This window comes from Nesoenas mayeri (genome assembly GCF_963082525.1).
Source record: "Nesoenas mayeri genome assembly, contig: SCAFFOLD_40, whole genome shotgun sequence".
NCBI lineage: Eukaryota > Metazoa > Chordata > Aves > Columbiformes > Columbidae > Nesoenas > Nesoenas mayeri.
This window is the reverse complement of record NW_027660032.1, coordinates 534,530-559,620: the sequence shown is the minus strand read 5'-3', so window position 1 is coordinate 559,620 and position 25,091 is coordinate 534,530. Positions and strand designations below refer to the sequence as shown.

The 25,091-nt window shown below is 51.4% G+C and overlaps 1 protein-coding gene across 1 annotated transcript; it reads left to right on the top strand.

Annotated features, from left to right (window-relative positions):
• Nucleotides 1-5,849: 5,849 nt before the first annotated feature.
• On the top strand, nt 5,850-6,782 carry LOC308052354 (olfactory receptor 14J1-like; the record flags this gene model as incomplete). The annotated part of the gene is made up of 1 exon (XM_080364437.1): nt 5,850-6,782. One exon carries the CDS (start codon nt 5,850-5,852, stop codon nt 6,780-6,782), a length of 933 nt encoding a protein of 310 aa, XP_080220563.1.
• Nucleotides 6,783-25,091: the final 18,309 nt, after the last annotated feature.

Sequence of the window (25,091 nt, the reverse complement as noted above, 5' to 3'; positions counted from 1 at the left end):
CCTGCAGGGAAACAGCAGCAGCTGAGGCACAGTGTAGGACAACCTGTGGTGGAGATGGCAAAGGGCACTGGCAAGGCTGGATGTCACCAGGAGAACCCAAGTCTTTGTCCCCTTGGCTATGGCCATCGCCTCTGTCACCAAGGCCTGTGAGGAGACATGTTGTCCTCAGGCACTGGGGTACCTCATGGCCTCCTTGCACACCCCCAGCAAGGCTGGGAACTGTCACACCATTGTCCTTCACTCAGCACTACACAGCCCACATCCCCTGCCCCAGGAAGAGCCCTGAGCAATGTGTGAGGGACAGGATCTGCCTTCCTAGGGGCTGGGGGTCAGGTCTTGGCCTCTCTGCTTCATCCAGCTAAACCAGGGTTTTCTCAGCACCTCAGCTGCCTGCACGTTTCCCTTTGTTTATCTGCCATCATGGCCTCCAATTCTCTGCTCTATTGAGTCCCTGGGGAGGCTTTGCTGGTACTTGCCCTCAGTGGAACTCATTAACACTTCAAGGAACTTACTACTTTTTTCTTCTGGCTTTGACTTCTGGAATAGTTTGTGCAGTCTCCTCTCAGCACCCGAGTAATGTCCAAGGACTCGGCACCAATAGCACCATGGGGCTCATTACACTGAAGAGAGTCTGTCCCGAGAAGGGGATCCAGCTCCTGCCACTCTCTGCAGAGGCACATGAGCAGTGTCCATCACCTGGGGACACAAAGGGTGACGTTTGCCAGACCACCCGTCATCTGAACCACTTAGATGTGTGCTTGTGGATGAGGTATGGAGCCTTATAGTGCAAATACCTATTTAATTGTCATTGCCAGAGGGGCGACCTCAGATGCACAATACTATTTTAAGGATATTTAAATATAAGCATATATGACTGACATTCCTAGACATACTCCACAAACATTTGAAGGATTATTCATGCCTTTTAACATGATTATCCACAGAAGGCCACCAGCTTTACATCTCAGGAAATGAGATCCAGAGTCCAAGGGCAGGATGGTTTGGGCTCTGTGCTGGGATCTGGAAACTGAAATGTGCTCCCATCTCCCAGCCCCCTGCTCTCCTCAGTGAGGGTGTGAGACATTCTGCCAGCGAGGGCTGAACTCACAGCCATGACCAGTATCTTATGTCCAACTGCAGCCAATGGTGTCCTGCCAGCTCAGGATTGGAGCTTCCATTGCTGGAGGTGTTTAAAAGACATGGAGAAGTGGCACTTTCAGATATGGTTTATTGTTGGAGTTCTTATGTGGAGTTCTTATGTTTGAGTTCCATGTTCTTATGTGTCTTTTCCCAACTAAATGATTCCATAATGCTGCGATTCTGTGATTGGAGTTTAAATAATTTCAATTCTCACTAACCGTAGCTTCTGTCCAGGGTGGCCCTTGTGTGGCACAAATGTTCTGGCTCTCCAGGGAGGTTGGGGATTGGTTTGGTGCCTGCACTGGAAGTTTTTCCCTTACTTGGTTAAAAGACTTGGGTCACAGATGTTTGAAGCTGTCCTGTCAAATACTGAGCGGGCTGAGCTTTGGAGCCAAGGGATGACAGCGACGTTCTCAAGGATGTTTTTGAACAGTGGTACTATCACTAATAACAGCAACAGAATACTCCGTATTCTTGGTTATGTTGATGAATTAAAGCTCTTTAATTTCTCTCCCAGCAGTCATTCTTACTTCTCAAAATACATATTGCACCTCAGTAGTTGGCCTCTTGTATGAAGTTGTTGGAACAGTGCTTTCTCCCACTTTCACCTTTTTATTATTGAAAGAATACATCTTTTGGTCAGAATTTCTCCCAGTTCATCCCCCTTGCATCCATTTTCTCCCTTTTTTTTTCTGGTGTGAGGGGCAGGTGGCATAGGGGAGTTGTTTCCTTTGTAGCCATAGAAAGCCAAGGAACAGATCCCAGCTTATTGAAAAGGCACAAAGGAAGCCAGAATCTTTATGTGGTGTGCACTGACACAACATCATTCCCTATATTTCTAATCTCTGAAGTCCTGACTGTGCAGCAGAGATTGGAGTTATAAGACCCATTTGTCGGCCCTGTTTGGCACCATGTAAAATGGAACTAGCCCAGTCAAATGGCTGGTTTTGATTCTCTTCACAGTCTGAAGCACCACATGGGTCAGGAGATGAACCAGGATGCTCAGTGAGGACTAAAACTTCTCGGTTCTTAAAGTTCAGGTGTTCCCTGGAATCTCAGCAGACAAGTTGTGCCAATTGCTCGGTGCAAGAAGCTGGTCAAGAGCCTCGTCTCCATTTCTGTAATGATGGATTTGATGTCTGGCTGTTGTGCAGACTCTGTACATGGATGCTGACACCTGTTGAGCAACCTGCTCTGAAAGGGTTAACAAGATGAGCAGTTCTTTCTAGAAAGGCATTAGGACAGCAAAAAAGAAGATCTTGGCTCAGGGCAAAAGAAAAAGGATGCAAAAGTTGTGGTCAGGGCTGTTTGGGGGCACTTGTAATGCAGCCCTAGATCTTCTCTAAATTATTCATGTGCTCAGGGAGCACCTGAGAGCTGTCCCTAAATGGAAAACATGAAAGGGAAGGAAGAACAGTGTCATTCAGGCTCAAAGGGACCTCAGGAGGCATCCTGACCAACCTCCTGCTCACAGCAGGGTCAGACCAGATTGCTCAGGGCTTTATCCAAACATATCTTGGTCACTTTCTGGGACACAGTGAGTGCGTACTCCTGGGAAACAGCTTCCAGTGCTGGACTGCCCTCAGGACTGGAAAGTTTCTCCTTTTACCTACTGTCCTTCTAAGCCCAAACATCCAGCTTGCTTTATAGCCATTTACTTGAACATCAAAGCAGACCATAATATCCTGCCTTGGACACATGAATATTGCAGGGGATGATGATGGATGCCTTGCTGACTTGCAAGTAAAATACCATAACTATTGTCCCCACATCCAGCAACCCTGTCGTTTCCTCACAGAAAGCAAAGAGGATGGACAGGCACAATCCACCCTGCGTAAACCTCTTTACATGTTAAGGCTGGGTTTTGATCTGGACTGTTGCTGCTGTCCTTGAGGACCAGATGAACTCACTCCTGCCACCCTGCCTGGCAGTTCATTCCATCCGTGTCACAGCTCTGTCTGCAGCACTGACAGCTCCAGCTCCCCAGTCAGGTCCCTGGCTGAGGACATGGCCTCACATCTGGGCTGAGCCACCCCAGCTGTGGCACCAGCCCAGCTCTGACCTGCCACAAGAAACCTGGTACCAAGTGTCTAAGAGCCCATGTGTGCAAAGGCTTTGAATCAGAGCACAGACATGACATGGCCAAAGATTGCTGAATGTCTCTCTAGACATGGGAGTATAAAACCAGGATAAAATGCCTGAACTTATTCAACTGAAGATATTCCTCCCCCGGCTTGGAGGAATTAGATCCTTTGCTGTAATATTGCCAGTGTCCTGTCTAATGATGGGACAAGAAAAGTTGATTCTCATACTAATTCATTGTTTAATACAAAGAACACAATGATGTGCCTCTTCAGAGGAGAGAGAATCAACATCATTGATTACTTCAGGTTGTTTGAAAGGATGAGCCCCTGGTCCCTAGGGACACCTGGAGGAGCCCAGAGGGGACAGAGAAAGGGACATCATGGGCTGCTCCTGTGGTGCTGAGCTGGGCTGGGCTCCTGGGACACAGGGAGCTCATGGCAGCGGCAGCGCTGCAGAGAGACAGTTCTGCCCAGGAGCAGCTCCTCTGCACACGCAGCAGGGCTGAGGGCTCTGCCTGCAGCACCGAGGGCACAGGAGCCAGGCACAGAGAGGGAAACGCAGTCTGGGCTGGCATGATGCTGAGATGTCACTGGAAATGAAATCCTCTCCAATATGAAACCTGTGGCTGCAGGGCGTTGCATCTGCAAATCATGGTAGGATCTCAGAAAGCTGTCACATAGCAGAGCCTGCGAGAGATGTAAGTACAGCTCTCAGAGGTTCTCTGATCAGAAGGGAGGATGTGCTGCAGAGCAGGGATTGCCTTCTGCACTGTCAGAGTGACAAGACGAGAATGCTGCGTTCTCCCCAGGGTGGCTGTGGGGTGTAAATGTCAATGTGCAGGCAGGGGTGCCCAGGGCTGTTCTGCAGAGCAGGGTCCCTGCACCCCAGGGCTGTGCCGGGCAGGGACTCTGCTGCTGGGTTCTCCGTGGGTCGGGGCTGCTCACAGCTCCAGCTCATTCCCGAATACTGACAAGAGGAGGTTTCAAGGAGAAGAAGACAAGAGTACTACAAAGTTAAGGAACCTCCCTGAGTCTGTGTTTTCAGTCTCCTACTCTGGGGAATGGGTGGTAATTAAGGCTGTTCTTAATTTTAAACAAATACTTGAGACACATGAACTGCAGTAGGTCTTCAAGAGAATCCTGGCATGCCTTGCCTCTCCTCTGCCTATGCAGAACCAGCATCACCTTTGCTGGACACCTTACACTTAATCTGTAATCTGTTTTCCAGCCTACAGACAAGAAGATGCCCCCAGGCAGTGCCTGTGAACAGGCAGCATCTGTAGGGCCAGGGGGAGGGCACAGAGGGTGGGATGGTCTGTGAGCACTGACAGGGAAGACACATGGACAGGGAAACACCTCCCAGGGGAGAATCTCCAGGCAACAGGGAAATGATCAGAAATGAGAGGAAACTGAACCTGGAATTGTTATGGGAGGGAGAACAGAGAAAAGTCCCTGTGACCCCCTGCAGGTCAGATCCCTCCTGTGAGCAGCCCCCTGGCCTCCTGTCCCACCCAGCAAAGCCTCTGCCCTCAGGGCCGGGGGCTCCAAGGCATGAAGCAGCTCCTGTGCAGCCAGAGCTGCAGTTCCTCTGCAGAGCACAGGGGCTGAGAGCAGCTGCCCGGCACTGTTGGTGTCTGGGAGGTGGCTGCACAGCTGGGGAAGGGGGACGCTGTCTGAGTGCCCGGCTGCCTCTGCCCTGGCCTCTCTCACCCCCACCCTCACCGCATTTTCCTTCTTGCTCCCCTGCTCTGGGTCACTGCTGTTGGGATCTTGTTCTTGCTGTCAGGCTCTCTGGGGATGGCAGTTTCAGCTGCAGAGTCACAGCCTGATCTTGGGGGTCCTTTCCTGCAGGTGTGTCCATGGGCACACGTGTCCCAGCTTTGCTCTGACCTGTGGGCTGTGGGCAATGCAGTCTGTGGGGCTGGGGAATGAGCTGTGTGTGTCCTGGGCTAAACGTTGGATGTTGAGACCTTAGGAAAGGTTGGGACATGTCATGGTCTGAGGTGGATCCCTCTGCTCTCAGCAGTGCCTGGTGGCTCTTCAGGGTAAACATGGGAGTGTGATCAGCCTCCATCTCAGAAAGGTGCCAGCCCAGGGTAGTTGGAGCAAGACACAGGGACAGAGCAGCTGCCCTCACTCTGCACTGACCCACAGGCACCCTCTGGTCTCGCAGGACTCGCTCTGTTCTCCCTGAGTGCAGCAGAAATGCTGAGGGTTTCTGACACCCAACAACACTCCCCAGGGTGGGAGGGGAGAAGGAGCTGTAGAAATGCCAAACCTCTCAAACTCAGTTTCTCAGGCCTGGGGGTACAGATGCTGACAGTCCCTTCTGCACCAGGAGTGGTCCCAGCTGACAAAGCTGAACCCCAGGACTGGCCCCTGCCCACCCGATCACACAGGGTCAGGCTGACTGCTCAGGAGCCCCTGGGCAGAGACCCTGCTCTTCATTGCACACTCATCAAGCACCGACAAGGGATCAGCCAGGACGTTCTCCTGAAAAAAGAAAAGTGTCTCATTGTGTGAGGGGGTCGGAGGGTCTGTGGGAAATGGCTTTGGTTTTTCCCAGAGAAGTCTCAATCTAAGCCTTTTCCTCCTTGCACAGGTCCTCATGCCCACAGGCAGCCAATGTCCAACAGCAGCTCCATCACCCAGTTCCTCCTCCTGCCCTTCACAGACACATGGGAGCTGCAGCTCTTGCACTTCTGGCTCTTCCTGGGCATCTACCTGGCTGCCCTCCTGGGCAACGGCCTCATCATCACCACCATAGCCTGGGACCAGCACCTGCACACCCCCATGTACTTCTTCCTGCTCAACCTCGCCCTACTCGACCTGGGCTCCATCTCCACCATTGTCCCCAAGTCCATGGCCAACTCTCTGTGGGACACCAAGGTCATTTCCTATGCAGGATGTGCTACACAACTCTTTCTGTTTGTCATTTTAATTTCAGCAGAGTATTGTCTTCTCACCATCATGTCGTACGACCGCTATGTTGCCATCTGCAAACCCCTGCACTACAGGACTCTCCTGGGCAGCAGAGCTTGTGTCCACATGGCAGCAGCTGCCTGGGCCACTGGGTTTCTCTATTCTCTGCTGCACACAGCCAATACATTTTCACTGCCCCTGTGCAAGGGCAATGCCCTGGGCCAGTTCTTCTGTGAAATCCCCCAGATCCTCAAGCTCTCCTGCTCATGGTCCTACCTCAGGGAACTTGGGCTCCTTGTATTTAGTCTCTTAATAGGATTTGGCTGTTTTGTGTTCATCGTGGTGTCGTATGTGCAGATCTTGAGGACCGTGCTGAGGATCCCCTCTGAGCAGGGTCGGCACAAAGCCTTTTCCACCTGCCTCCCTCACCTGGCTGTAGTCTCCCTGTTTGCCAGCACTGTCATGTTTGCCCACCTGAAGCCCCCCTCCATCTCCTCCCCATCCCTGGACCTGCTGGTTTCTGTTCTGTACTCGGTGGTGCCTCCAGCAGTGAACCCCCTCATCTACAGCATGAGGAACCAGGAGCTCAAGAATGCCCTGTGTAAACTCATATCTTATTGTTTTGTAAAGCAATAAATTGCCCATCTTCTTCTACATGGCAGTTTTAATGTAACTAGTTGCAAATTCTGCCTTTCATCTCTATTTTCTGTTGTTATTGGCATTTTTTAAATTGTGATAACATTGTCATGTCTTTTCTAAATCACTGTTTGCTTTTCTTTTATAACCACGGTTTTTTTAAATGAGGAGCCATAATCTTTCTGTATTTAAACAAAATAAATGGTCCTATGGTCACTTGATTTTCAATATACCCTTCCTGCAAGGCCTTTTGAAGCTGCAGGGACAGTTCCTGTCCATGGGAGGAGGGGAAAAGAGTCCCTCGTGGCAGCCCTGCCAGGGAGCAGCAGCGCTTGTTCTTCCAGAGCTGTTCTGGTTCAACTCCCACACTCTCCTTCTCATCCCTGGTGTTGGTGCAAGGCCTGAGTGCTCTGGCAGCTTGGTCACCGTCGTGCTGTGCGTCAGTGCTGTGGGCGCAGGCAGGGACAGGCAATGGGCACTGCTGTGACAGAGCTGGCCTCACAACAGCCTTTCTACAGAGAAAGGTGATCTCCTCAGGGCAATACACGATGGTTTATATCTTCAAGCAAATGTTTACGATAATGTCCCACAGATGAAACATCAGTGTGCAGCTGCACAGTGTGTGTGTGCAGGGCTGGCACACAGCAGTGTCCTCTCACAGCCAGGCTCCTGCCAGAGACCTGCAGGACCAGCAGAGCAGGGCTGGGCTGTGCCCCTGTGCACTGGACACCCCATGGAAGGAGCCCCAGGTCAGTCACCATGGACTGGCCCCTCACAACCAGCATTTCCAGCACTGGCCTCTCACCCACAGAGGCTGTTTTCTCTCCATGGATGGACACTCAATGAATAGTTCAGCAATCCATGTTTGCTTTGTACAGATGAGATGTGAGCATGCACATCATGTGCGTGAGGTGACATGGACCTGAGTGAGCACAAACAACTTCAACTATTACTTTGGGTTCCATGAAGGCCTGTGGCACAGACAAGTCTTGAGGTCACTTCATGTTGGAAGTAACAGCTCATTGTTAACTGCCTGAATGCAGCACTGGGATGTGCTTCCTTCAACCAAGGTCCTTGTGTCCATTCTTCTTGCTATGGGACATGTCAAATGAGTGCAGAGCAGGAGACACAGCACAGGGCTGAGGTGTCTCCCAGCCTTTGGGAGTGGCAACTGGAGGCCAGAGGGACACTGTGACTCCTGCGTCTGTGTGTAAAAGGGACAAACTCTGTCTCTGAGCATCCCTGGCTGTACAAGGAGTCCTGAGACCAACTCAGATATGGATGCCTGGCAGAACCTGACATTTCTGTGTGTGACTCGAGGAACAAACCCCACTGGATCAGTGAGATTAATTTCAGCTGCCTTGGGCAGGATCATTTCAAGTGTTCCAGTCTGCTCTTTCACCCTTTCTTGTGATTCCAGATTGTGATCTCAAAAATGCCCTAGAAACCAGGATGGTTCTGGGGTCCTAAGGAAACTCAGACCTCAAACCCATCTTCAAGAAGAGCAGGGATAGGAACTGGGATAACTACAGTCTGGCCACCCTACCTCCCTCCCTGGGAAGGGGATGGGACAAGCCTCCTGCAGCCATTTCCAGGAATGTGAAGGACAAGGAAGGGATTGCTGAACCCAAACGTACAGGGGAAATAAAGGCATGTTGTGTACAGGGCGTTTGCAAGGCTCAGCCATGGTCTCCTTCTGGCCAGAGTGGTGCTGATGGGGCTCAAGAAGTGGATGCTGGGTGGGAAGTTGGCTGAACCATCCAGCACTAATGTCATCAGAAGTACAAAGTCCTGTGTGCAGCCAGTTACTGGTGTCATCCCTCAGTGACCAGCACTTGGACAACACTGTTGAACATCTTTATTCTCCCTTTCCAAGATATAAGAGACAGCACTTTAAGAGCCTTGAGGATGATACAAACCTGGGTGGACACCTTGAGCAGCCTCACCTGGTTCACCCTGAGCAGGAGAGTGAGACAAGATGAGTGAGACAAGGGCTCTCTGCAAACCTGAGTTATTCTGTGATTTGACAGAATTTTTGCCTTGGACAGGTTTCAGGAGAGAGAAGAGGTGGAAGAATAGGAAAAAAAAAAGAAAAGTGAGGCAGAAGAAGAGATATGGAAGGTGTTAATGGAAGTACAGGAGTTCCAGTGAGGAGTGCTTTTCACTCACAGTGTTAGTAGAAAATATGCTTGACAAATTTGAACAAGGTGAGGAAGCGAGATGGGTGTCTACAGCCTGTGGGAAAGAGGGGCAGGTGTAGGAATGTATAGAACATGCTTCAGTCTGGTGAGGTCCTGGGTGCTAAGGAGGGGGATGGATGGGTTCGGTATTATGAGGTCAGTTGTGTCTCAGACACTCAAAATCCAGTCAGAATCATGTGGCTGTGAAAGGGACAGTGGGGTCAGTTCTGTGTCTGGAGGTGACAGCCCAGCAGCAGGGACATGGCTGGGAAAGAACCTCTGCCCAAGGGCCCACAGGTCTTACCCAGGAAGAGAGACGGGTTGTCATGTCCATCCCACCTGAGAACATGACGGGACATGGGCAGGGACATGGTCGTGTCTGTCAGAGAAGCTGAAAGGCCAGCAGCACTCATGGGATTTAGGAGATCATGGGGAGGTGACTTCTCTCTGGTCAGGTAAAAGACCACAAGAAGCCTAACGGGTTGGGTTCCCTGCATGAAGGGCAGTTTATGTGATGGTCGAGATTTTCTAGATAATGGGAAGAAGCAGGAAAGAGAAAAAAGAAGTCTACTTGGAAGGTGAGGACTGTATAAGAGGAGGAAGAAATGTCACTGGAAGGGCAGTGCTGTGGTGCAAGAGGTGACCCAGAGGGAGCTGGATCAGCCCATGGTTTGTGTGCCAAAGAGCAGCCGGTGAGGGTGCAGACACAGCAGCGAAGGTGCAGAAATGCTGGGCTGAGAGCAGGTGGGGAGCGAGATGGGTGTCTGCAGCCTGCAGGGAAAGAGGGGCAGGGGCAGCACCGTGTGGAACAGCCTGTGGTGGAGATGGCAAAGGGCGCTGTAAGGCTGGAAGGGACCCACAGAACCCAGGTCTGTGTCCCTTTGGCCAGGGCAGTTGTCTCTGCCACTGACCCCAGGAGCAGACATGTTGTCCTCATGGCACTGGGGCCTTGGTGCCTCCTTGCAGCCCCATGGGGAAGCTGGAAGTTGTTGTCCCAGTGTTGTCCTTCCCTGGGCCTTGCACACCCACATCCCACGGTCCCAGGAAGAGCCCTGAGCCGTGTGTGAGGGACAGGATCCCAATTCCCATTGCCTGGAGCTCATGGCTTCTCCTTTCTGCTTCAGAAAGCAAACCAAGGGGTTTCTGAGCATCGGAGCTGAAGAAAAGACTCAAAGGAGACCTCATGGTGGCTACAGCTTCCTCACAAAGAAAGAAGGAAGGGAAGGTACTGATCTATTCTCTGTGGTGACCAATAAAGGAACCCGAGTGAATGGCAGGAAGATGTGCCAGTGAAGGGTAAGGTTGGACTTGAGGAAATGGTTTTTGACCCAGAGGTGCTGGACACTGAACAGGCTCCCCAGGGAGGTGTCACGGCCCCAACGTGACAGTGTTCAAGAAGAGACTGGAAAACGTACTCAGACACATGGGGTGACCTGTGGGGTGTCCTGTGCAGGGACAGGAGTTGGACTCCATGATCCTTGTGGGTCCTTCCAACTCAGGACATTCTATGATTCTATGAAATACTAGGTCAAAAGTCCATGTTTTCATTGTGCAGATGAGATGTAAACACACACATCATGTGCATGTCCACTGTGTGCATGTGGTGAGATGAATCCAAGTGAGCACAAATGCCATCAGCTGTTCCTTGGGGTGCCATAAAGGTCAGTGGGACAGAGATGGTGTTCAGGGGTCTCTTCCAACCTGTGTTATTGTTGGATTCTATGAATCTTTTCCTTGGAGATATAAAATGCCCCAGAGTAAATACAGCAGCTCCTCTGAGGAACGTTTCTCCACTCAAACCCTTGATAGGAAATCTATCAGATACATTTGATGAGAGCATCTTAGTTTGATCTGCTCACACACTGGACCACAAGGAGGGTGATGGTGGGTACGATGTCGTGTGGTCACTTGTGTCTCAGGAACTCATAGTCCAGTAGGAACCAATGGGTGTGTAGGGGACTGTGAGGTCACTTCTGCCTCTGCAGGGGATTGGCCAACAGCAGGAACACGGCTGGAAAGGACTGTGAGGTCACACACACAGACGAGCAATGGGGCCCAATCAGCATGGCTTGATGAAAGGCAGGTCCTGCTTGACCAGCCTGATCTCCTTCTGTGACAAGGTGACCGCTGAGCAGATGAGGGAAAGTCTGTGGTGGGGAGTGAATCCGCCACACGGGCTGTGGGTGTTGTGTCCTTAGACTGCAGTGAAGCCTTTCACACCGTGTCCCACAGCATCTCCTGGAGAAGCTGCAGCTCATGGCCTGGATGGTGTATGTGCGATGGAGGGATGGACCAAAAGAATTGTGGTGAACAGAGCCAAATCCAATTGGCATCCGGTCACAAGTGGTGTCCCCAGGGCTCGGTATTTGACTCAGTTCTATTTAAGCTTTATCAATAATGTGCATCAGGGGATCGAGTGCACCCTCATTAAGTTCGCAGATGACACAAAGTTGGGTGGGAGTGTTGATCTGCTGGAGGGTGGGAAATCCATGCAGAGGGATCTGGACCCACTGGATCATTGGGCTGAGGCCATTTGTATGAGGTTTGACCAGACCAAGTGCCGACTCCTGCACTTGGGTCACAACAGTCCCAGCCTCAGGAAGAGTGGCTGGAAAATGGCCTGGTGGAAAGGGATCAGGGGGTGTTGATAGACAGCAGCTAAACATGAGCCTGTGTGTGCCCAGATGGCCAAAAGGGCCACCAGCATCCTGGCTTGTATCAGGAATGGTGTGGCCAGCAGGAGTAGCGTGATTGTGCCACTGTTGTCAGCACTGATGAGGTCGCATCTTGAATCCTGTGTTCAGATTTGTGGTTCCTCATCATAAGAAGGACATTGAGGCACTAGAGAGAGTGCAGAGGAGGCGACGAAGCTGCTCAGTGCCTGGAGCACAAGTGTGATGAGGAGCAGCTGAGGGAAAAGGCGATGATGGGGCAGGACCCACCTGTGCTGTAGGTGACCATCTAAACCACCATCTCAGCCAGGGAACCAGCCAACACCTCAGTGTGACTCGCTCTGGGCAACGTGTGAGGAGTCCTGGGCAGGGAAGGTTCAGAGGGCATGGGGCGCTGTGCAAGACACAACATGATCTTGTCTTAATGCTTGTAGGGCCATCTGGTGGCAGTTAATGAAAGAGTTTCCCAGAACTTGGGATGTATTTAACACACAAATGTCTTCATCTCCAGGGACACAAACACCGGGTGCCAGTGTAGATGCCCCGGGAACCCCTGCCCAGGCTCCACCTGCACTGCAAGGTGCTCTGGTCTCCCCAGGTCCTGTGTGACAGATGCCAATCCCAGGCCAGCACCTCAGGTACACTGGGCCCTAAAATGGCCCTGGCTGTTTATGGTGAGACAAGTGATGACTGATGTCTGCCTGGAAATCTCCACTTTTTTGTTGTTGTTTTTTCATTTTGGGATTTTTGTTTGGTTGGTTCGTTGGTTGGTTTGGGTTTTGGTTTTGGTTGTTGTTCTTGTTTGGTTGGTTTGGGTTTTGTTTTGCTTTGATTTTGTGGGGTTTTTTGTTTATTTTGTTTGGTTTGTTATTTTCTTTGATTGGAGATTTTTGTTTAGTTGTTTTTTCAACATATTAAAATTTAAAAGAAAAAAGCCAAAAAGTGAATTATGGGGAAGTTTAATAAGGGAAGGAGAAGAAATATTGGTCTTCCCCTGTACTTCTATTACCAACACTCTAGTATTTCATCTCCCTCGTCATTCAGGAGTTCCCACCTCTCCTGATTCAATGTCCCTGTCCAAGGACAACTTTCCAGCCCTGTCTGGACGTTTGCCCTTCCCAGTGCTCTCAGGTTTCTCCTCCACTTGCTCTTTGGTCATTCAGTGGCCTCTCAACTGTCTGGTTTCTGCTTTGAGCTTCAGGGAGTTACAAACTTGCCCCGTTCTTCAGGGCTCTAATGGACATGGCAGTCAACACGTTCATTGTGTTTATTTCTATCCTCTCCTGTCTCTCTGTCTAAAGCAGTTCTTGTGTGGGTGTCCCTTGTGGGTGCTGGACCTCACCAGATCCACTTACACACACAGCTGAGGAAAGTGTTTTGCTGTTGATTGAACTGTGCAGTGTTTGCACAGGAGAGCAGGTGGAGCTGGTGCACAGGAGCTGCAGCATCTCCTGCAGAGCTCAGTGGAGAAGTCTGATGGACGGAAAGTGATGCAATCTCTGGTGGCCAATGAGGGAACCGGCAGACTGGGGGTGGGGGTGAGGAGCCAGGTTGTCCATACAGTGTCCAGCCTCAAGGGATTGTTCTCCTGCCTGTCCAGATGTCTTCAGGAGACCCTTCGGGATCAGTGTCCAGTGTAGAATGCTACTGTCACTTCTTCTATACACTGGAAAGTGATTGAAAATACCCTTGAAAGAAAAAAACCCTCCTTCATGAAATCTTTGAAATCATCATCACTAAGTGTCTCATTGAAACCTCTCCAGTTAGTTCTGCAAGTCTTGAAGATGTGAAGAAAATTAGGGAAAGAAACATCGCTCGTTAGGGCTTTCTGTGTTTTAATGAGCCCCATGGTGTATTTGGTGCTGAGTCCATGAACCTCAGATATCAAGGGCAGACTGAAGAATCTGCTCAAGAAGTCCAAGCCAAAACAAACTCCAAAGTACCTTGAAGCATTAATGGGCCCCACTGAGGGCTGTTACTGACAAAGCCTCCCAGGGACTCGTTAGAGCAGATAATTGGAGGCAGTGATTGCATCAGGCAAAGGCAGAGTGCAGCAGCTCTGATTCTGAGAAAGCCCTTGGTTTGTCTGATGAAGGACAATGGCCAAGCCTTGAGCCCCTGCCCCTGGAAGGGAGATCCTGTCCCTCACGTGTGGCTCAGGGCTCTTCCTGGGGCTCTGGGGAGTGCGATGCCCAGTGCAAGACAATGGTGTGACACTCCCTGGGGGTGCAAGGAGGCAATGGGGTGCCATGGCCATGACAACCATGTGTCTCCTCTTAGGCCTCGCTGGCAGGGACATCAGCCATAGCCAAGGGGACAAAGACCTTGGCTCTTTCAGGGACATCCAGCCTTGCCAGCGCCCTTGGCCATGTCCACCATGGTCCATCCTGCACTGTCCCAGGCCTGTGGCTGTTTCCCCACAGGCTGCAGACACCCCATGCGCTTCCCCACCTTGTTCTCAGCCCAGTGTGTCCCCACCTGTGCTGCTGTCTCTCCATCCTCACCAGCTGTTCCTGGAAACACAAAGCCATGACTGATCCAGAGTCCCTCTGAATGACCACAGCACTGTGCTCAGAATGACATTTCCTGATCCTGAGCTCCACTCTGGACCTCCAGAGCTGCAGTGTCTGATGGTTTTCCTTCCTCATTCTGTTTCCCTGCTCCCATCATCTTGAAAAGCGATTTTAAGGATTTCTGAAGCTACTACTGCCCTTTCTTGTCATGGTTTTACCATAGCCACCAACTAAGACCATGAGAGCTGCTCACATCCTGCCCCCAGTCCCCAAGTGGGATAAGGGAGAGAATGAAATGGCAAGGGAGAAACTTGTAAGTTTAGACAAAAAATAAATAAGACAATAAAAATAATACACTACTACTAATAATATACTAAAATGCACATAAAGTAAAATATATGACACTAAGTTCAATCCCCCACAGAACTCCAGTTGTGCTGAACAGGCAGCCCAAAAGAAGAGAGCACCCTGGTCCTGAACAGCTGATCCAGGCAAGAGAAAGTACAAGTGCAAAAAGCAGAGAGGCCCAAGGGCTAACTGGAAAACTGCAAAACATCGTAAAACTGAACTAACACTGAACTCCCAATGGAATGGAACTTCCGAACAGAGCTAAGCAAAGCAGCCAGAAAAGCAAAACTAATGGGCTGGAAAAGGCATCTCCAGCTTTATACCGAGCCTGACGCTAATGGTAGAGAATAACTCCTTGATTGACCTGGATGTCAATCAAGGTGCTGTCCTGTCTGTGTTCCCTCCTGCCAATCTGCATTCACAGCTGGATGGCCAAAGAAGTCCTTGGTTTCCCTGACAACAGCCAAGATATCAGTGAATTCTGACATTCCTTTCATAGCAAATGGCAAACACTGTAAAGCTGCTACAAGACAAAATAAGCTCCATCCAAGGGAAGAAACAGCGTTATCTCATTCTCATAGTAAATCTAAACAAAAGAGTGTACTGGCTGTGAAGGAGAGAGGTTCAAAATGCATGAAGAAAATTAACTCAATTTCAGTAAAACCAGCACGTTTCCTCAGGCTCCCCTTCACCAGGCTAAAGCAGTTTGGGTCTCTCAACATCTCCACACATGACCCAGACTTTCTCTGGCCACACGACAGCTCCTCCCGTTCCTCCAGAATGGGGAACCTCACACTGGGACACACGGCTCCAGATGTGACCGTACCAGTGCTGAGTCACGATGGGCAATAACTGCCCTTGTCTGGGTGGCCACGCTCCTCCCAGTGCAGCCCAATGTGCTCATGGGCATGTTCCTGCTCAGCACCACTGAGAACTGGCTGAACATCCAGGCTCAGAGGGTTGTGACCAGTGGCACAAAGCCCAGCAGGAGGCACCATGAGGAGCACTGAAGGACACCATATCCCCACCCAACATCTCCTCCTACAGGTGTCTCTTGGGTCCCTGGAACCACCTCAGTGCCAAGGGGGAGAGCACTGCCTGTATGGTGTGGAGGAGATGGGGTCTGGGATGAGGGTCCAGGGGCAGTTTCTCCTGGTTGTTCATGCAGCAACAAGCTGGGCTGGATATCTGGAGAGAGGAACTCTTCCTAAGGGCCTCCAAGGGGCATGGGGATGGTCTCCAGTTTCCTGCATGCTGCCTTTTCTGGTGGAGATCACAGAGGCTGCCACCCCTTTAGAGGACCCAGGACTGGCCTTGTCCTTCCTCTGGTCACAGCTGGACCCCAGTTCTCCAGCTTGGCCCCAGCTCAGGAGCCTTGTCTAGGGGTGACGTTTGGGGTAAGGTTGACGAGAGGGGTGCGTAAGTTTGTCTTAAGGACATGTGATGAGCACCAGGACTGAAGTACCAGAGCAAAAGGATGTGGCTTCTGGGTGAACACTTTCTTAAGTGCAATCCTGACACAGGGTCCCAGACTTGCTTTCCATTCTGCCCTTCATGAGGGATGATGCACTAGGAGATGGCAAGTGGGGGACACCAATCCTTCTCCAGCTACTTCCCAGGCCTGGTGAAGCACCAGGACAGCAAGGACTTCTGGCCCTGCACCCTAAACTCTGGGTGTTACCTTTGGGCAGCTGAACACCAGCATTTTTTTCTGCAGAGCAATTTCCAGCCCAGGTCAGCTCCTGTCTGATCTCCTCCATCCCTCCTCTGATCTGCTCTGGTGCTCCTGGCCCCATCCTGTGCTCCCCACAGGGCCCCAACCTGGCACTGATGCTCTGCAGAGCAGGTTGGCTGCAGGACCATGGGGTGACTGCACACTGGGTGTGCTGCTCAGGGAGGGACACAGATGTAACTGCATGGGCTGCACTGTCACTGAGCTCATTCCTGCGGGTCTAAACATCTGGAATGAGTCCTGAGCATTTCTTGGGACTCATTGGATTTTCCACTCATTTCGGTTCATTAATCCCTTCCTTGTCCTTCAGGTTGCCGGAAACTGGTGCAGGAAGACGCTGCCTATCCCCTTCCCAGGGACAGAGGTAGGCTGACCAGCCCTGAATTCTTCAGATCCTCCTTCATGTCCTTCTTGAAGATGGGCTTGACATCTTCCTTTCCTGAGGACCTCAGAACTTGACTCTGATTCTGCTGTCACTCTTGAAAGCACAATCCAGCATCATGGGCGAGGGTGATGTAGCAGACAGGAGCACTTGCAATGAGCCTGTCCCGGCAGCTGAGATGAATCTCACTGGGCCCGTGGGGATTGTTCCTGGAGTCACACACAGAAATGCCAGTCTCAGGAATTCTTATGCACCCAGGGATGCTCAGAGACAAATTCTTTTCCTTTTACACAGAGGCAGGAATCACAGTGTTCCTTTGGCCTCCTGTTGCCACTCCCAAAGGACGGGAGACACCTCAGCCTTGTGGTGTGTCATCTGCTCTGCACTCATCTGACATGTCCCACGTCATGAGGAATGGACACGGGGATCTCAGTTCAAGGAAGAAGATGCCAGCGGGTGGTTTCCCGTGGGCTGTTACTCCCAACATGAAGTGACCTTGAAACACTGTCTGTCCCACAGGCCTTCATGGAACCCCCAGGAATAGCTGGTGTCGTTAGTGTTCACCTGGGTTCATCTCACCTCACATCCATCATGTGCGTGCTCACATCTCATCAGAACAATGCAGACATGAATTTCTGACCTACTCATTCCGTGTCCGTCCATGGAGGGAAGAACAACCTCTGTGAGTGGGGGAGAGAGGCCAGAGCTAGAAATGGTGGTTAAGAGCGGCCAGTCCATGACGATGCCCTGGGGCAGCTTCTGTGGGGTGTCCAGTGCACAGGGGCACAGCCCAGCCCCTGCTCTGCTGGTCCTGCAGGTCTCTGGCAGGAGCCTGGCTGTGAGAGGACACTGCTGTGTGCCAGCAATACACACACACACTGTTTACCTATACACTGGTGTTTGAATCTGTGGGACACTATCGTAAGCATATGCTTGAAGATATAAAACATCATGTGTTGCCCTGAGGAGATCACCTTTCTATCTAGAAAGGCTGTTGTGAGGCCAGCTCCGTCACAGCAGTGCCCATTGCCTGTCCCTGCCTGCGCCCACAGCACTGACACACAGCAGGATGGTGACCAAGTGCCAGAGCACTCAGGCCTTGCACCAACACCAGGGATGAGAAGGAGAGTGTGGAGTGGAATGAGAAGAGCTCTGGAAGAACAAGCGCTGCTGCTCCCTGGCAGGGCTGCCAGGATGGACTCTTTCCTTCTTATTCCATCAGAGATACTGTCCCTGCAGATTCAAAAGGCCTTGCAGGAAGGATATAGTGAAGGACATAGTGATATAGTGTCACTACAGAACCCTTCATTTTGTTTAAATACACACAGATCATGGCTCCACATTTATACAACCAGTGGTTATAAAATAAAAACAGACAGTGTTTTAGAAAGGGGATGACAACATTATCACATCAAAACCAATGTCAATAACAACAGAAAATAGAGACGAGAGGCTGGACCTGTAACTAGTTACATCAAAACTGCCATGTAGAAGCAGAGGGGCAATTTATTGCTTCAGAAAACAATAAGATATGAGTTTCCAGAGGGCATCCTTGAGGTCCTGGTTCCTCATGCTGTAGATGAGGGGGTTCACTGCTAGAGGCACCACTGAGTACAGAACAGACACCACCAGATCCAGGAATGGAGAGGAAATGGATGAGGGTTTCAGACCAGCAAACATGACAGTGCTGACTAACAGGGAGACCACGGCCAGATGAGGGAGGCAGGTGGAAAAGACTTTGTGCCGACCCCTCTCAGAGGGGGTCCTCAGCACGGCCCTCAAGATCTGCACATAGGACACCACAATGAACACAAAACAGCCAAAACCTATTAACAGACTAACCACAATAAGCCCAAGTTCCCTGAGGTAGGAGTGTGAGCAGGAGAGCTTGAGGATCTCTGGCATTTCACAGAAGAACTGGCCCAGGGCATTGCCCTTGCACAGGGGCAGTGAAAATGTATTGGCCGTGTGCAGCAGAGAATAGAGAAACCCAGTGGCCCAGGCAGCTGCTGCCATGTGGACACAAGCTCTGCTGCCCAGGAGGGTCCCGTAGTGCAGGGGTTTGCAGATGGCAACGTAGCGGTCGTACGACATGATGGTGAGGAGACAATACTCTGCTGTGATCAAGAAGAGAAACAAAAAGAGCTGTGCCGCACATCCCAAGTATGAGATGGGCCTGGAATCCCAGAGGGAATTGGCCATGGACTTGGGGAGAGTGGTGGAGATGGTGCCCATGTCAAGGAGGGCGAGGTTGAGCAGGAAGAAGTACATGGGGGTGTGCAGGTGCTGGTCCCAGGCTATGGTGGTGATGATGAGGCCGTTGCCCAGGAGGGCAGCCAGGTAGATGCCCAGGAAGAGCCAGAAGTGCAAGAGCTGCAGCTCCCATGTGTCTGTGAACGGCAGGAGGAGGAACTGGGTGATGGAGCTGCTGTTGGACATTTGCTTTTCCTGAGCACGGGGCGCTGTCATGATAAAAAAAAGACAGTGAGAATCCAGGGCAGAGTTCTCTGACAAAAATCAAAGCAACTCCCACAGACCCTCCCCTGTCACACACAGACACTCTTGTGTTTTTCTAGGAGTACCTTTTTCAGCACTGTGGCTGCAGCCCTGCTTGGGGCTGGAAAATGTGCAACCAAGAGCAGGGCCTCTGCCCATGGGCCGTCGATAAGTCAGCCCAGCTCTGCAGAAGTGCGGCCACGGGAACAGTGGGGACTGTCCTGGTGCTACTAAAACAGAAGGGCTGTCAGCACTTGCTTTCCCAGTGACAGGGAACAGAGATGGTGAAGGCAGTTTAGGAGTTCCAGGTTTCTTTACATATCCCCCCATATTTACTGCAGAGTGTTGTTGGGTGTCACAAACCCTCAGCATTTCTGCTGCACTCAGGGAGAACAGAGCGAGTCCTGTGAGACCAGAGGGTGCCTGTGGGTCAGTGCAGAGTGAGGGCAGCTGCTCTGCCCCTCTGTCCTGCTCCAGCTGCCCTGGGCTGGCACCTTTCTGAGATGGAGGGTGATCACACTCCCACGTTACCCTGAAAACCCATTAGGCACTGCTGAGAGCAGAGGGACCCACCTCAGACCATGACAGGTCTCACTCTTTCCTAAGGTCTCAGCACCCAACGTTTAGCCCAGGACACACACAGCTCATTCCCCAGCCCCACAGACTGCATTGCCCACAGCCCACAGGTCAGAGCAAAGCTGGGACACGTGTGCCCATGGACACACCTGCAGGAAAGGACCCCCAAGATCAGGCTGTGACTCTGCAGCTGAAACTGCCATCCCCAGAGAGCCTGACAGCAAGAACAAGATCCCAACAGCAGTGACCCAGAGCAGGGGAGCAAGAAGGAAAATGCGGTGAGGGTGGGGGTGAGAGAGGCCAGGGCAGAGGCAGCCGGGCACTCAGACAGCGTCCCCCTTCCCCAGCTGTGCAGCCATCTCCCAGACACCAACAGTGCCGGGCAGCTGCTCTCAGCCCCTGTGCTCTGCAGAGGAACTGGAGCTCTGGCTGCACAGGAGCTGCTTCATGCCTTGGAGCCCCCGGCCCTGAGGGCAGAGGCTTTGCTGGGTGGGACAGGAGGCCAGGGGGCTGCTCACAGGAGGGATCTGACCTGCAGGGAGGCACAGGGACTTTTCTCTCTTCTCCCTCCCATAACCATTCCGGGTTCGGTTTCCTCTCATTTCTGATCATTTCCCTGCTGCCTGGAGATTCTCCCCTGCGAGGTGTTTCCCTGTCCATGTCTGTTCCCTGTCAGTGCTCACAGACCATCCCACCCTCTGTGCCCTCCCCCTGGCCCTACAGATCCTGCCTGTTCACAGGGCACTGCCTGGGGGCATCTTCCTGTTTGCAGGCTGGAAAACAGGACAGGTCAGACTAAGGCTGACGGGTCCAGCCAAGGTGATGCAGGTGCTGTGCACAGGCAGAGGGGTGGGGAAGGGATGTCATGATCCTTCTGGCAGATGTGCTGATCACTCAGAGTTGCAGTTCAGGAGTCTCAGTGACTTGTTTAAGCATGAGAGCTCATTTTCATTTTATCCTTTCCTGCACCCCCCACCCCTTGGGAGAGGAAACTGAAAAGACAGGCTCAGGAAAGCTCCTTATCTGTCTGCTAATCCTTGCATTGATCTTCTCGTTGAGGCAACACCTTGGAAAACTCCTGTGTGTGATCTGGATGTGTGAGCAGCCCTGACCCACACAGCACCCTCTCCACAGCAGAAGGACCTTTCCTGCCCAATAGGGTTTGTTCCTTCCCTCCACATCTTTTCCCCTCCTTGTTGCTGGGCTCTCCCGGGCAGGCTGAGTGCTGACCCTGGGAGGTGGCAGAGTCCCTGCCCGGCACAGCCCTGGGGTGCAGGGACCCTGCTCTGCACGACAGCCCTGGGCACCTCTGTCTGCACATTGACGTTTACACCCCACTGTCACCCTGGGGAGAACGCAGCATTCACGTCTTGTCACTGACAGTGCAGAAGGCAATCCCTGCTCTGCAGCACATCCTCCCCTCTGAGCAGAGAACCTCTGACAGCTGTACTTACATCTCTCGCAGGCTCTGCAATGTGACAGATTTCTGAGATCCTACCATGATTTGTAGATTCAAGGCCCTGCAGCCACAGGCTTCATATCTGAGAGGATTTCATTTCCAGTGAACTCTCAGCATCCTCCCAGCCCAGACTGCGTTTCTCTCTCTGTGCCTGGCTCCTGTGCCCTCGGTGCTGCAGGCAGAGCCCTCAGCCCTGCTGCGTGTGCAGAGGAGCTGCTCCTGGGCAGAACTGTCTCTCTGCAGCGCTGCCGCTGCCATGAGCTCCCTGTGTCCCAGGAGCCCAGCCCAGCTCAGCAGCACAGGAGCAGCCCATGATGTCCCTTTCTCTGTCCCCTCTGGGATCCTCCAGGTGTCCCTGGGGCTCCACTGGAACATCCTTTGAAACAACCTCAGTTAATCAGTGATCTTGATTCTCTCTCCTCTGAAGAGACACATCATTGTATACTTGGTAATAAAAAATGAATTAGTATGAGAATCATCTTTTCTTGTCCCATCATTAGACAGGACACCAGGAAGATTACAGCAAAGCCGGGGGAGGAATATCTTCAATTGAATGAGTTCAGGCATTTTATTCTGGTTTTATACTCCTATGTCTAGAGAGACATTCATCAGTCTTTGGCCATGTCATGTCTGTGCTCTGCAGCAAAGCCTTTGCACACATGGGCTCTTGGACACTTGGTACCAGGTTTCTTGTGGCAAGTCAGAGCTGGGCTGGTGCCACAGCTGGGGTGGCTCAGCCCAGATGTGAGGCCATGTCCTCAGCCAGGGACCTGACTGGGGAGCTGGAGCTGTCAGTGCTGCAGACAGAGCTGTGACACGGATGGAATGAACTGCCAGGCAGGGTAGCAGGAGAGAGTTCATCTGGTCTGCAAGGACAGCAGCCTCCAAGCACAGCAACAGCCCAGTTCAAAACTCGGTCTAGACCTGCAAGGCAATTCAAGGGCCCAAAATGAGCTGTTACTACTGCAGGAACACTTAAAGGAGAAACAAAGACCCTGTGTGGCCACTGAAGAATTTAATAAGAGAAAGAGGTGAGAATCCCTGTATCCTCTTGTCCTTCCTCTTGTCCAGCAAGGTCTCCCAGGCCTCTGTGACTGGAGGCAGAACAACCAGCAGTGGATGGGGATCAAGTCAGGGTCACTGGAACTAACACAATCCTCTCCAGTCTATGGGACAGCAGGGGCAGCATCCCAGGAGCTGGGACAGCAGGACCATGTCACAGTGAGGCCACTCTCCACCATCTTGGAAAGCTCATGGAGACTGGGGGGACTCCCTGAGCACTGGCAGCTCTCACACAGTGTGTGCACTTTTCAAAATGGCCCAGAGGTGAGCAGGGGAACTAAGGGCTGTGCCCCAGAGCATGTCCACTGGGACCCCATTTCTGGGTGTCTGGAAGAGAAGGTGATGGGGTTTGCCCAGGGCAGGTTGTGCCTGTCCATCCTCTTTGCTTTCTGTGAGGAAAGGACAGGGTTGTGGACATGGGGAGAACATTGATGGTCTGTTACCTGGCAGTCAGCAAGGAATCCAGCATCATCTCCTGCAATATTCTTGTGTCCAAGGTAGGATATTATGGTCTGTGTCAGTGTGCAAGTAGACGGGTAAAAACAACCTGGATGTTTGGGCTTGGAAAGGTGCTGTAGAAAGGGAGAAACGTTCCAGTCCTGAGGACAGTCCAGCACTGGAAGCTGTTTCCCAGGAGTGCGCACCCACTCTGTCCCAGAAAGTGACCAAGATGTGTTTGGATAAAGCCCTGAGCAATCTGGTGTGACCCTGCTGTGAGCAGGAGGTTGGTCAAGACACCTCCCGAGGTCCCTTGGAGCCTGAATGACGCTGTCCTTCCTTCCCATTCATGTTTTCAATTCAGGGAGAGCTCTCAGGTTCTCCCTGAGCACAGGAATAATTCACATGAGGTGCAGGGCTGCTTTGCAAGTGCTTCTAAATGATTCTGACCACAACTTTTGCATCCCTTTTCATTTGCTCCAACACAGGGGTTTTTTTGCTGTCCTAATACCCTTCCAGAAAGACCTGCCCACCTTGTTCATCCTTTCACAACAGGTTACTCAAGAGGTTTCAGCATCCATGTATGGAGTCTGCACATTAGTCAGACATCTAAGCCACCATTGCAGAAATGGAGACAAGGCCTTTGACCAGCTCCTTGCACTCAGATATCAGCGTGACATGTCTGCTGAGGTTCCCGGGAACACCTGAACTGTAAGTGCAGAGCATGTAAGTCCTGGTTGGGTATCCTGGCTTGTCTCCTGACCCCTGTGGTGCTTCAGGCTGTGAGGAGAATCAAAACCAGCCATTGGACTGGGGTAGTTCCATTTTACACGTGTCACACAGGGCAGATGAGAGACCTCAGAACTCCAGACTCTGCGGCACGGTTGGGACTGCAGAGACTGGAAATGCAGGTGACAGCGTGTGTCAGTGCACACACATAAAGATTCTGGCTTCCTTTGGGCCTTTGCACTGACCTGGGATCTGTTCCTTGGCCTTCTTTGTCTCAAAAAGAAACTGTTCTCCTATGCAACCTCCACATCACACCACATAAGAAATAATGAAAAGGTAGAAAAATAATGAAAGAAGCACAATTTGGGGGTAATTCTGTCCAAGAGGTGTACTCTTTAAATGATTAAAACAAAAAAGAAGTGAGAGAAAAAGCATTGTTCTAAGAAATTCTTTCAAGACACAACTGCTGAGGTGTAGTAGATGTTTGGAAAAGCAAGAATGACTGTTAGGAATGAAATTAAAGAGAATTAAATCATCATGATCATCAGTGAGAATGAGGAGTTCCCTGTTACTGTTACTAGTGACAGCACCACTGTTCACAAACATCCTTCAGAGCATCTCCATTTTTCCTGGGCTCCAAAGCTCATCCTGCTCAGAGTTTGACAGGATTGCTGCAAACCCCTGTGACCCAGATCTCTGGAACTGTCTCTGCTCAACAGCCTTTTACTCCAGGAAGGGGAAAACTGCCAATGCAGACACCAACCCAGTGCCCAACCTGCCTGGAGAGCCAGGACAGTTGTGCCACACAACAGCCGCCTCTGAGGGAAGCTGGAGGTGATGGAACTGAAATGGTTTAAACCCAAATCATAGAATCAGAGAATCATAGAATCATTTAGGCTGGAAAAGCCCCTTAAGAACATGGAGTCCAACCATAAATCAAACACTGACAAGTCCACCACCAAACCGTGTCCAAAAGCGCCACATCTCCATGTCTTTTAAACACCTCCCGCAATGGAAGCTTCAATCCTGAGCTGGCAGGACACCATTGGCTGCAGTTGGACATAAGATACTGGTCATGGCTGTGAGTTCAGCCCTCGCTGGCAGAATGTCTCACACCCTCACTGAGGAGGGCAGGGGGCTGGGAGATGGGAGCACGTTTCAGTTTCCACATCCCAGCACAGAGCCCAAACCATCCTGCCCTTGGACTCTGGATCCCATTTCCTGAGATGCAAAGCTGGTGGGACTTCTGTGGATAATCATGTTAAAAGGCATGAATAATCCTTCAAATGTTTGTGGAATATGTCTAGGAATGTCAGTCATATATGCTCATATTTAAATATCTATAAAATAGTACACTGCATCAGTGGTAGCCCCTCTGTCAATGACAATTAAATAGGCATTTGCACTATAAGGCTCCATACCCCATCCACAAGCACACATCCAAGTGGTTCAGATGACGGGTGGTGTGGCAAACGTCACCCTTTGTGTCCCCAGGTGATGGACACTGCTCATGTGCCTCTGCAGAGAGTGGCAGGAGCTGGATCCCCTTCTCAGGACAGACTCCTTCCAGGAGAGACACAGACACAGGGGAACTCATCGGGACTTTACGGCATTTCACTGGGCATCAGTTTTGACATATTGGGTGCTGTCCTGTGACTGCCCTTTCTGCACAAATGATCATACAAACACAACCATTTAGTGAGACATGGTCATAAAGGGCTG